The sequence below is a fragment of the Carassius gibelio genome, chromosome A21 (assembly GCF_023724105.1).
Source record: "Carassius gibelio isolate Cgi1373 ecotype wild population from Czech Republic chromosome A21, carGib1.2-hapl.c, whole genome shotgun sequence".
NCBI lineage: Eukaryota > Metazoa > Chordata > Actinopteri > Cypriniformes > Cyprinidae > Carassius > Carassius gibelio.
Window position 1 is genome coordinate 9,835,438 of NC_068391.1, and position 13,104 is coordinate 9,848,541.

Consider the following 13,104-nt stretch of genomic DNA (forward strand, 5'->3'; position numbering starts at 1 on the left):
ACATACAACGTCATAACATTTTGATCTGAACGAAAAATTACATCTGCTTAATATCAGTGAAAAATAAAGTGCTTACAGGATTTTTAAAGAAAACAAAACAATTGAAAAACAATAAAATAAATACATATGTTGAACCTTTCCACTTGGATTTCACAGGTTTTTCAGTGTGTATTTATGCTCCGTGTGGAATTGCCGAAACCGCGGCACAAGTAAAATGATGAGATAAAACTGCAGCAGCACAGTGACCCTACCGCCTGCTGCGCCCCATGCGAGAACCGAGGCAGCGCCTGTGCCAAGTTCCTGCGGTGGACGTTACCATAAAAAGCCCAAATGGAGGAACACCTCAGCTTTGTACACCAAAACAGGAACTCCTCCATTACTAGCCTCAAACTATATAATGCTAACATTAGTGGCGTGCCCTAAGGCTAGTATTTCCTGTCACTCAGGATTTGTTCAGAGATGAAGACTGCCATCTAGCGGTTGGGATATAAACTCAAAACGAAACAACTGCCATGAATCTTGAATGATTTTTTTTTTTTTAAACATCGATATTCCGTTTTTCGATTCAGTATCGCCAAACAAAATATGGCGATACTCACGTGTATCGATATTTTCTTACACCCCTACCATCTGCTTTAGTTGGCTGTTTTGCTCTCCCAGGCTTTATGGGTGTGTAAAGATCAGTCTAAACTTAAGTCAACAGCGGCTTCTTCCGGAATCTTGGACATGCCACTCTCCTGCCTTTTGTTGCTTTCTTTGCCTCTGAATGCATCCTTTGGTGCACTCACAACTTCATTAGATATAGAGAGACACCACAGGAAAGAATAGAGCATGTCAGGTTGTAAAGCCTGAATCCTTTGTTTGTTTGATGTAATCAGAGGATACCTTCTTCTGTAGATCCACCGAGAGATGTTTGTCTATTGTCTGTTTGCCTGGTTTTATTCCTCCCTGCTATACAATGAGAAAGACCTTGCAAGTGTGTTATTTAGAGCTCTGTCCCTTTAATTTCATAGCCAATTTCATCCAACTGATACTCTAGTCTCAACCATGAAAAGTGATTTGACTTACATCGACCGCAAGCACTGTTTAAAGACAGAGCCTTCCTCCACAAAACACCCCTGTCTTATAATGCTGAGCAGATTTCAGCTGGACCCCCGCCAAACCCCCATATGGTTGAATTATGTATTCTGCGCTCAGACAGAGAAGCACTTCCTTGGTCTTCTGTCCACACATCTCCGTGCCTAACAGTGTGTTGTCGTTATACTCGATGTTCTGTAAGAACTGGTGGTGTATCGCTCCAGATTTCTCACGGTTTGGTTTGCATTATGTTTCAGATCAGTAATTACTTCAGATTTTGTGGTTAAGGGTGCCAGATAGGTTAAATTTCCTTTCAAATTTCAAAGCCCAATACTAAAATCATTCTCCACATTTATTTTTCATAGATTATACCATCTCCCCTCTTCGCTCTCTCTCTCTCTCTCTCTCTCTAAAAAATATGTGTCTAGTGGTCGACCGATATATTGCCAAGGCCGATATATTTTTCAAATATCGGCATTGGCCGATAATTTTTTCTGCTTGGCCGAACGTTTATTTTGACGGCCCTGAGAGCGGCAGAGCCTGAGCGCACAAAGTGCTCACACTCTCTCTCTTGTTCGTTGTCGTCATTAACAGTTCTGTCTAATACGGATAGAAGTCTACATATATATATATATATATATATATATATATATATATATATATATATGCAGGTGGTGTTAGACTTTATTTTTATTTTAACCATGTTATCTCACTAACACAATATTAGGAATCTTTTACTGATATTTGTTGCATTTTCTTCCTGTTACCCACCTTAAATGTTTACAATGAACAAGATTTTCTTCACCTCTCGTTTCTGAAAGTGTGGGATGTTTTTGATGAGAACACTGTCCTCAATGCTGCATTTTCATTTTATACAGCTTTTTACAGTCGCTTCAAGCTGCACATTCAATCAAACAGCTTGGATTAGGTTTTTTTTTTTCTTTCTTTTTTTTTTTTTTGCTTTTACTGAGAACAGAAACATGACTCTTGTGTTGTCTGAAAGTGAAAACACCTTATGATGGTGAGGGAGGTCCACCAGGTCCCCTTCAGCATATTATCCAAGCTTACACTACAAGGTGCTTCATCACAGTTGTCATGGTCATGCAAAGTGCTTTGATATTCAGACGGGAGCATGATAATGATCACTGAGCCTTAATTAGCCAAGATATCTCCATTCAGAATGATATCTTCCACTCCACTCTACTGCCAGATACAAGCAACTTCTGTATGGATGGCAATGGCGTGACACACTTTCACCCACTCTTCATTACAAGTGAACCACTTTTCATTTCGTAATTATATGTTTGCCTCAGTGGCCATCACGCTCTGAGCCCTGGATGCTATGACAGATGGCCTTGGGCCCTCAATTTAATGCTTGCTGTTTTCCTCACACTTCACCTCTCTGGGGATTCTAGATTATACAGGACACAACATTCATAAAATTATATTGATTTTAGTTATTGTGTTTTTCCCTTCCTGTGTTCCCTTGCAGAAACCAAGCACATGAAACCATTGCATAGAATAAGGTTTTCACAACAGCAATATTTCATCAGTCGATAGATATGAATACAAGTGATTTTCTCAAGGTACTAAATTCAAAGCTACAGCAATGTTCAGTAGCAATTATGAAACTGCACTGCTTTTACATAATTGCTTAAACTGCAGTTGTGAAAAAACACTACTTTTAATTAATAAATTGAAATATTAATAGCAGTTAATTAAGCCAGCTTTCAAATATTTAAACATTGCTTCAAATAAATACAGCTCTGATACATGTTTTTACAATTCACTTTTTATCATATCTCTTTACATTCATCATTTAAATCTATTTATATAGTTCACTTCTAATAAATGTATCTCTCCTATTTACATTTTAACTATTCTTATCAGTTTTTGTTTTACAATTCTTTTTCTCGGTTTTATTTTTTTGTCCTATGATTTTTGAGAATTTATAAAATTATAACATGCATATCAATATCAGATTTTGACATCCGTGGTATAAAGTAGGACTTGTTTTTTGGCAGGCAAGTCTGAAACAGAATCGTAATGTGCTGTGTTTGGTTATTCTTCCACATCTATTAAGTATAACAGCATGGACCTAGAGGCTTCTGCCTTTTCTTACATCTATCCTAATGAGAGGTGATGATGAGGGAGCATGCAAGCCTCTCTACCGGTTCAATCTCATCTCAGCCTTTGCCACGCAGACCAGGATCTCTCTCAGCACCCTGCAAATTACCTCACATTCATCTTTCCCATGTATTACTGTTGTTAGTGTTTTGATGCTGACCAATTTTAGTAGCTTCAAAGTTGTACCAGCAATGATTTATTGACAGCTCGTCCCCGGTCTCATGCTTGGAAATTAGAGACCCTGTTTTAACAATCTAAGCGTATGGTCTAAAGTTCCTAAAAATAGCAACACGCCAACAATGTGCCTGAACACACCTCTTTTTGAAACCAGCATGCCCATGGGCGCACAAATGGGTGCAAGTGCATTTGATATTTAAACAACGCGCGGCAGGACGTGAAAATAAGAACTAGCAAAAACACTAACGGTGCATTTCTCCGGGTGTATGATTGGGCCCTAGCTCTTCCTGTTTTCTTATTTTAAGGGCTGTCTCCTCATGTGCTGTGATTTCTTCTGCTCTGTTACATTTATGATATTTTTACAGATATTTACAGATTTACACATTTACAGATATTTTTACTACTATCTACTATTACTACTGTTTACTACTATTTCTCTTTGGCATATGGCAGCTATCTGGCAAAATTCTGTGCACTATAACAAATAATATCCCTAGTATTTGCCTTTTTGTAAAATCTTGTTACCCATTTTTAAAGGATTTTTCATATTGGTATTTTCTCTTGCTATTTGTAATGCTCCCTCAGAACTGTACATCATGTAACACAGCCTTTTATTCTCTTCTGTCATATTTTCTGGCTGGCCGTGTTGTCTCAGCGTTTCATGGCAGCTGTGACCCTGGAGGAGCTCCTGCTCAGCGAGGCGTTAGCATGTTAAATGTACCCTCCTGAACTGCTTTGTATTCAGGTTGGGCCTCTGCCTGCCTCTCTGTTTCCTGCATGTGAGGAACCAGGCACATGGTTGGAACTCTCATATTGCAATTTGCTACAACCTGTGAGGATTCAATGCCCTGCAGAGCTGTGATGATTTGAAGGATGAAAAGTGTCTGTCTGTCCTGCGAATCAAATTCTTGAGTATGGAAACAGTGGCCACTGTTCTTACTATAGAAACATAAAAACCAATTTTGCTCTATCTATAGATCTATCTGTTTATCAATCGATTGATCTATCGTTCGTTTTATCTATCGTTCTATGTATCTGTCATTCTGTCGTTCGTTCGTTCTATGGTTCGTTCGTTCTATCGTTCTATCTATCGTTCTATCTATTGTTCTATCGTTCTATCTCTCGTTCTATCGTTCTATAATTTTATCTTTCAGTCTATTGTTCTATTGTTGCCTGATCTATAATTTTTCTTTCTTTGTACGTTTTTTCTTTCTATATTTTTATTTTTTTCAAAGCTTTGAAAAATTCAAAGATTGTACAGAAGAAAAAAAAACGTGATTCTAGTTAAAAAATTAGTCCTTAGAAAACTTTCTTGCATTGAGATCGAATTGCAGTTATTTGCTACAGCAGTTCAAATACAGATTAATTAACTGAATTGGAATTCAAAAGGCATTCTCAATTCATTTCTAAATGTCACAAATTATTTTGTTAGTTACTTTGCATCACGAATGAGTCTTGCATGCTGAAGAAATGCTGAGATTGCTCCCTGAGATTGTGGAGTCAGTAGCTGACGGATAACTAGATGTGCGATTAAACGCTTGGCCTATTGAAACCTGGTGACAGTGTGAGTCCTGCTGATTTGTCCATGACACTCTGAGCCTCTCATCGTTAGTCCTGAACCTCCCAGAACAACTCCCCATCAAGATCAGACACCACGCTTTGACCAGGGGCACTGATGAAGTGGTCCGGTTCCCATGGAGCAGCTGCTCTCCACAACCAAAGGCATCATTTGCATCTATAAGAAGTCACACCAGTAACAGGGACAGTGTGGGCTTTCATAAGAGGGTGCTGTTGGTGGGTCAGGCAGGGACACACTCCTCGTCCCCCTTCAGGGACACGTATAATCTACCAGAAGTTTGTGATGTTATCGACAATCCAGAGTGACTTGAGGGTGCAGAGATGGCTGGTGCATTGTGGCTCCTTGAAAGGGCTCATTTACTGGGCTGTGAAGAGGGTTAAGTGACATAGTGCGACAGTAGTTTGGCCTGGGGAGACAGAGAGGGTGTGTCGATGTGTGAAAGGAAGGAGTGCTCTGCCATAGTTGTAGCTGTCTAAACGATAGAAAAGGCAGAGTCATTAGTCTCCTGTCTGGAGAAGAGGTTGTCAGTGAAGGCAGAGACACTGCGCATCATTATACGTTTATGACTGGACTAAAAGCTGAGCTCCATCTTTGCTGAAAATGCCCTTTTTGCGGAGGCACTTTGTCATGGCAAGGGCACTATGAGTGGACAGGCTCTTCATCAAAATGTGAGAACATTCACGCACAGCTGAATGACTTCTCAAATAAAATTGAAAAATCACAACCCCGTGGCACAATTTGAACTGAATTTTTGCTCCAATTTGTTCAAATTGACTAAGGGCAAATTCCAAGAGGTGGCCCTGAATTTCCCAAATACTATTAGTACGTTAAATGTAGCTTTCACACTTGATACGTTTGCTCAAGAAATCTGAATCTGATTGTCCCTCTTGCTGGACTGCTTTCACATGTTGTTGTTTAGCAGTATGTTTTCGTAGTCAACGTGAGTACCTCTAAAAGCTATGTATTTGTAGCTGTGATTTGCGTTCACATTAGCCACAAACAAAAGTAGCTCTCACTGATTTTCCAAACCCCTTTATTTCAAGTACTACAAAGATGTAATTTAGGAAGAGTGAAGGCAGGTTTGAAATTCTGTGAAGCATTTTGTAATTCTCCCTAGAATTCATCTTTGTTCTGAAATGAGGGGCATCTGGAATTCAGTGTAAACCACTTAAGCTTCTGTTTAATGTGAATGCAATCAAGAAGTGAATTGCTGACCGTTGTTATATTGTGCAGAAATACCCAAATATATAATATGACATACCATATTTGACAAATTTGGCTTGATTTAAAGGGATACTTCAACCATAAAGGAAACTCATGTCATCATTGGAAACACCACATTTTTTAAGTACTTTTTGAAAGTTTAAAAGTTTTTGTCCATACAAAATCAACGGGGTGCAAAACACACACCCATACACCCACACACGTTTGTTTTTGTGAAAAGTAAGGACATCCAATAGGCATAATGGTTTTTATACTGTACAAACGGTATACTCTTTTGCCCTACACCAACCCTACACCTAACCCTAGCCCTCAATGGATTTTCAATACATTGAAATTAATTTAAATGATGACATGACTTAAATTTTTGGGTGAACTATCCCTTTAAGCAAACTATCTTGTGAAGAAGCTACATGGACTCTGATAGTAGGCAGGATATTTAGTAGAGTTCATGTTCTCACACTTTATACATTTGCTTAAATCACTAGTTAGCTGTTCATGCCTTGCTTTGTGTTCATAAAAACCACAAGCCAAAGTGGCTTAAAATCCAGACTCTCAAGCTGAGCTTTATGGCCATTTGTGCTTGGTTCCACACCACACCTCTAGTATATATGTAATGTCAGTTGGAAAAATGGTCTTGATTAGCTTCATCACCTGCTTGCGTTCTTTAACTTGCTTGTGGTCTCCTCTGACCTCTGAGAAATCTGCGTAAAATCAAAACAGAGATGAATGACTTGCCCTCACTGTTTTTCTTGAAGTGGAAAAGAATTTATCAGTGCCATGCTAGCTTTAGAGAATGTCTCTGAACACTGATTGAAAGCCATGCGTGTGAGACAGAATAGGAAGCGTACTCCAGAGTGTGAGATTTTTCATGGCCCGGGTTTGAAAATGATGGAGCTCTCTGAAGTGCAGGACGTTATTAACACAGCACACTGGAGCACATTATCAAGATGCCTTCTACAGGGGCTAAGGGAAAAACAATCACTTACCGTACGCCTACCGCAGATCCCATCAATCATGTCACAGTTGTTCCATGGTGAAAATTGACTTTTTCATTTACTTTCCACGTTTTTACTCTTTCTTGCTGCTGCTTTTTTCTCAAATTAGTTTTGAGCTGGGCTCTGTTGTATGTTAAATATACACTAGTCAGTTCCACTTAACCCGTCTGAACTTTTAACCATGACACTAAACTAGTGCAGTAAGCTTGTTTCTTTCCTTAGATGTGCTGTTATTTTGTATTTATCTGATTTTCTTTCCCCAAATGACCCATACAATTCCACAGCATTTTCTTTTAGAGGAATTGGTAACTGGGAATAAATCGATGGTTCACACGAAAAAAAAAAAATGTTTTAAACCTGACTTTTTTTTCTTTGCAACAACATTTTTTTTTTTTTAGTGGAAAGTCATTAGAAACCAGAGTTATTTTGGACACCACTAACTTAAGTTCTTCAAAATATTTTCTTTTATGTTTCACAGAAAAAAAGGAAAGTCGTAAAGGTTTGCATTGAGGTTGGTAAATGATGACAGAATTCTTTTGTTGGCATTAACAAGCCATATTTTATAACCAGATGTCTTTTATGCTAAACAGCACTAGGGTTGGGAATCGTTCGAAATTTTCTGGTTCCGCCTTATGGTTCCAGTTCCGGTTCCATTAAAATCATTAAACAACTATTTAAAAAATATTGGTATAAAAAAATGCACAATATTCAACAACTCAAATGCTCAATGTTGTTTATTACTTAATGTCAACTTAATTTAAAGGTTGGCAATGTCAAAATTCAACATATTTTACAGTATACGGATCTTCATAAGTAAGGTTGGGTATCATTTTTCAGTTCCAATTTTGTCCCATTTAAATGAATTATTAAATAAAAATTATTTTTACTGTTTTATCTCCACTGAATGTAGTGTTGCTGGAAGGTAGTAAGCTATGTTGAGTAATGTTAGTCCATCAATCAGCATGTGCTTCAAAGTTGATGTTTTTTACACTATCAATTACATTTTGCTTTTCAAGCAGGAATAAGCTGGTCCCTTGAGGGCTAAGACACGTTCATTTAACTAAATTAATGAAATCTAAAATGTATATACACACTCCATAAAGCCCTTATTTTACAAAAAATAATGCAGTCAGGAGATGTTATGATGAACTGAGTGGTTTCCACATTTTTAAACATTTAAATGCATGAAAATAAATAATTTCTATCACTTTATCACTCTTGAAACGACCTGTACACTAAATAATGTAACACTCATGCTTACATAACTATAGCAATCTATTTATTTAGTGGTCCAAGTTGAAGTCAGTACATATATTAATGACAATATGGAACAAATATAATGTAATTTAGTGGCGGCAGGTGCTGCATGCTGGCGGTACATGTACAGTCAGACAAAATGACGTGCACAGTTATCAATGGCACAATGTGTTTGGCAGTTTAAGACGCGACACGGTGTGGTGCGTTTGTGGAGTGTGCGTCATTGGAAACAATGTGCTCAGTAATTAAAGAGGCAGCACAGTTTCTGTTATTTGGTTTGTGACATCCTTTACCGGAAATGGCTTTTAAAAAAACAGAACCGGTTCTCGGACCCCAACCCTAAACAGCACAGTAAGTAGCTTCCAAGTCAGCACATTGGAAGTCATTATTCCATTGAATGCCTTATCATTACTCTGGGTGTGATTGTGAAACATAGCTGTTTATATAACATTTGCTTTAACATATTGCATGCTTTAGCTTAAATATTATGTGTACTGGAGGAGAGTGCTGTGGGAAGAGGCTTGCGAAGGAATTAGCACAGACAGATTTACTTTGCACCAATTCTCTGCGCTCTGGATCCAGGGTTCCTCAAGACAGCTCTCTAGCTTTGTGGTTGGTTGGAGATTCAAAAAAACAATGAGCAACACGTAGAATTATTAATTAAATTAAATTGAAACCCAATAATACAGTAAAGTGCATTTATTTGAAATTGAATTTTATTGCAACATTATAAATGTCTTTACTGTCACTTTTGATCAATTTATTGTGCTCTTGCTGAAAAAAAATCTTACTGATCTCAGACAAGGAAGTATACATAATAATAACTATTATATGTACATTATTCATAAGCTATTATGTAGTGTATGCAAAAATGTCTTGATAGTGTTGTCTTCATTTTTTTTTTCAGGTGAAGCTTGCTGTCACCTGAAGTGCTATTTTGTTTTTCCCCCCGTTAGACTAAAAAACGAACCGAGCAGAATGTGTCTGTTGCCATCTTTGATAAGGTATCAAGTTGAGGCAGCCTCTCTGCGCAGGCTGAGATAAAACAAGCAGCGTGAAATCTGTACAGTGGTTGCCTGTGAGAATGTTAAATCAGTAGCAGCTTTTTTTTGTTTCATTTCCATATTTCTGAAGATTAACAAATATTTTGTCTATCCAAGCGTCTGTTCTTGGCCCTCATTGCAAAATTATGCGCCCCCATAGAAACGTAGGTGGATTGAAAAAACGAATGTGAAATGCTTGTAGTGTTTCCCATCTGCCTTTATTAGATTTTTTTCTCTCTCTCGTACACACAGACTTCATTGCAGTTAATTATCACACATGACTATTTGTCTCTGCTTTCCAGTAATAGACTCCTGGGAAAACTTGAGCCCTTGATGGCACTTGATTTGAAATAGCATCCCATCAGACATGCTAGCATTAATGGCTTCTGCGACTGGGACTGTCTTTAATGGGGGGTTAGTGTTGTGATTAGGACGGAGGAACCAGGCATTGTCTCCCTTTAGGATTTGAGCTCCTTTATTAAAGAGCCCAATAGAAGCCCTTATAGGTGTCGGCAAGCTGTATTTTTCCCCGTTATGCAGGCCTGGTAGAGGGGGTAGTGTCTTATTGATCCACTCAGCATATAACTGGCATTAGTGTGCTCAGTAGCCCCTTCCTGCTGTTTGCTTGCAGCTAGTATGACGCCTTTCTGGACCAGGTGTTTGCTTTTATTGCACAGGGACGAAAGAGACCCTCTTCTGTACACTCTCATGTGTAAATCTGCAACTGAGGTGCACTAAAGGGTTACTTAGCCAAGCAACACATTGTTTTCAAATGCTCTGCTGCGCAGATTTCACGCTAGTTGTAGCCTGTATCGCAGTCATGGTAACAGCTGTGGAGAAGCACTCACTGTTGGCATGGTTACAGGTCACCATTCCTCCATGGCAAGACAAGGGAAAGACATGGACAAAAGGAGATTTCTACTCTGAGGAAAAACAAGGAGCTTTAGTTGTTTCCTAGGCACTTAAAATTGTGTAAAATGAATATTCCTAAATTATATTTCAGGATGCGTGATGTCGACTGAGATTAAAGTCTCTTATTAAGGTTGCATTTATTTGAGTAAAAATACAGTAAAAACTGTATCACAATTTTAAATAACTGTTTTTTTTTTATTGTAATATATTTTAAAATGTAATCTATTACTGTGATAACAAAGCTGAGTTTTCATCTTTCACATGATCCTTTAGAAATCATTCTATGCTGATTTGGTGCCAAAGAAACATTCCTTATTATAAATAGTGTTAAAAATGGTTTATATTGTATAAATATATTTTTGTGTAAACCTTTTTTATTTCAAAATCGAAATTTCAAAGTTTGTTCATTTATTAGGCTGTATGTTGAGTCATGCATTAGTCATTCAAAACCTTCAAGGTTATTTAGTCCTTTAAATAGGATTTTATTTACTTTGGTCATTTTTCTTATATTGATTAAGACAGGACCAGCAGCACAGATTCCATCTGTGTGAAGCATAGAAGATATATTATTTTATTTTTTTGCTTGTATTTACTCAAAAGTTCACACTGTTCCTTTACTCATCACAAACCGTCATGAAATGTGTTTTTTAGTGTTATTTTATCATTAAGTGTGTAATGATAAAGTATATTTCATAGACTTGTCTCTGTATATGTAAATGGAATAACACAAAGTAGTTTTATATTTTTTTTTAATCTTAAAAAAAGAAAAAAAAAGTAGCTCAGTGTTGTTGCAGACAAGACTTCAGTGTGCAATGATTTGTCTTATTGGCAGCCCATGCTTGAATGGGCAGAACAACCCATTTGAGTGACCTGAACTGCCGATCTCACTCTCACGCTTTAGGGCCTTTTGGCAAAAGGTCAACCCTGCTGCATAGCTTTACTGTTGCTTTCTGTTAGAAGCCATCTGAATCGGCACAGATCTTCACTCTAGTTCACCTGTCTGCTGTTTCTGCCAGGAACAGAAAGATTTTATGTGACAGAGCCAATGTACTGAGTGTACTCTGAGTTTCATTATTTTTGAATTCTATTCCCCTAAAACAAAGCTAAACTCATTTTAGCATTCCACCCATTTTAAACAGTGTCAGGATGTTGCGATCTGGAGTATGTAGGGTGTAATATTTCCAGCTGTACATCTTTAGGCAACACATTCATCTTAAATGATTCAATAGGAACAGCTATCGAGTGTGACGGCAATTCTGCTGGTGTGTCGGGCTCATAAAGAAATTGATTGAAGATCTGTGCAAGAAGCAGATTTAATAGCCTACGGTTAAGCTGCCATTATATTTTGTCTTATATATATATATATGTATATATATGTGTATATGTGTATATATATATATATATATATATATGTATATGTATATGTATATGTATATGTATATATATATATATATATATATATATATATATATGTATATGTATATGTATATGTATATATATATATATATATATATATATGTATATATGTATGTATATATATATATATATATATATATATGTGTGTCTTTCCAATATTCTTTGGGTAAGACTGACAGATTGTGGGGGGTATGCGGGGGGCGAAAGTGGTGATCCAGCCTCCTGATATGTTACATACGATTACGGTTGCTTAGAAAATTCTCAAATGAATATTTCCCACAAGGTAAAATAACTAGGTGTTCCCCAAGGGTCAGTTCTGGGTTATCTTGTATTTACTAGTACTGTTAAATGTAGTGCTCTTTGGGAAGTAGTTAAAATGTTGATATGATGTCAGATTAATTCATTTTAGTCTGAAGATGACCTTGATACTGTAATAGATCTGTGGTTCCAAACAAGATTGAGAATGTAATATTTTGTTGAGTACGAACTGTTTTTGTTCATATTTGATTCAGCAAGTAATCCCCATTTAAAGGAGACTTTATGGTTGGAGTGTTCATGTTTATCATTATTTAAATGTATGTTATTAGGGAAATACACTTTTTCATTGCAGCTTATCATGGTTTAGTTTACAGAAGTGTTACTTTGGTTAACAGATGGTAAGCATTGCATATTTAATGGTCATCACCAGCAACCATTAATATTAACAAAGTTGGAGACAAAACGTTTTATTTATATTCAAATTTTTCAGTGTAGAAAAATTGCCTTTTATCTCTGCTGGTTTGTTCCAGTGAACAAAGCCTTTTTTTTTTTTTGTACTGATAATACAAATTCATTAGACAATTTAAACACACATCAACACACCAGTTTTCTTCCACTGGATGAATCATGTAAACCAGCAGCACAGGTGCGATTTCTCGTCACAGCTGTCTGAAATGAGTTTTGGTTTAGTGCCACTAAATCAGTATCAACTCTTCTGTCAAGTCAGTCCAAACTCCCTGGAGAGTTAAAAGAATGATGGACTGCTTGCTCTGTTCGCCTATCTTTTTTGTGTTGAAATCATGTAATTTCAGTCTCCGTCACAATGCGGTGCTGCCGTTGTGGTGCTTCACTTTGAACACTGAGATGGTACCAATGTCCCAGGTAAAGGTACAGGACAAAAGACAAGGAGTTGTTGCAGGGTGTGTCAGAATTACATATTGCTATCATTTTGTCACTATTTGTTTTTGTTCTCTTTTGTTTTACTCCTCATTCTGCCGACATTGTCTATCAGTCGACATCGCAAAAAATGCTGGTAAGT

At 37.2% G+C, this 13,104-nt stretch overlaps 1 protein-coding gene across 5 annotated transcripts in view; it reads left to right on the plus strand.

Annotated features, from left to right (window-relative positions):
- Positions 1–13,104, plus strand: part of LOC127941485 (poly [ADP-ribose] polymerase tankyrase-1) — a 99,015-nt gene that overhangs the window by 51,949 nt on the left and 33,962 nt on the right. For 3 of the 5 annotated variants that reach the window (XM_052536558.1, XM_052536559.1, XM_052536561.1), the window contains one exon: positions 13,078–13,098. The exons of the other annotated variants lie outside the window; for them this stretch is intronic. In XM_052536558.1, coding sequence (XP_052392518.1) covers positions 13,078–13,098 — 21 coding nt within the window. The remainder of the gene's footprint in view (positions 1–13,077; positions 13,099–13,104) is intronic. 5 annotated transcript variants of the gene reach the window in all.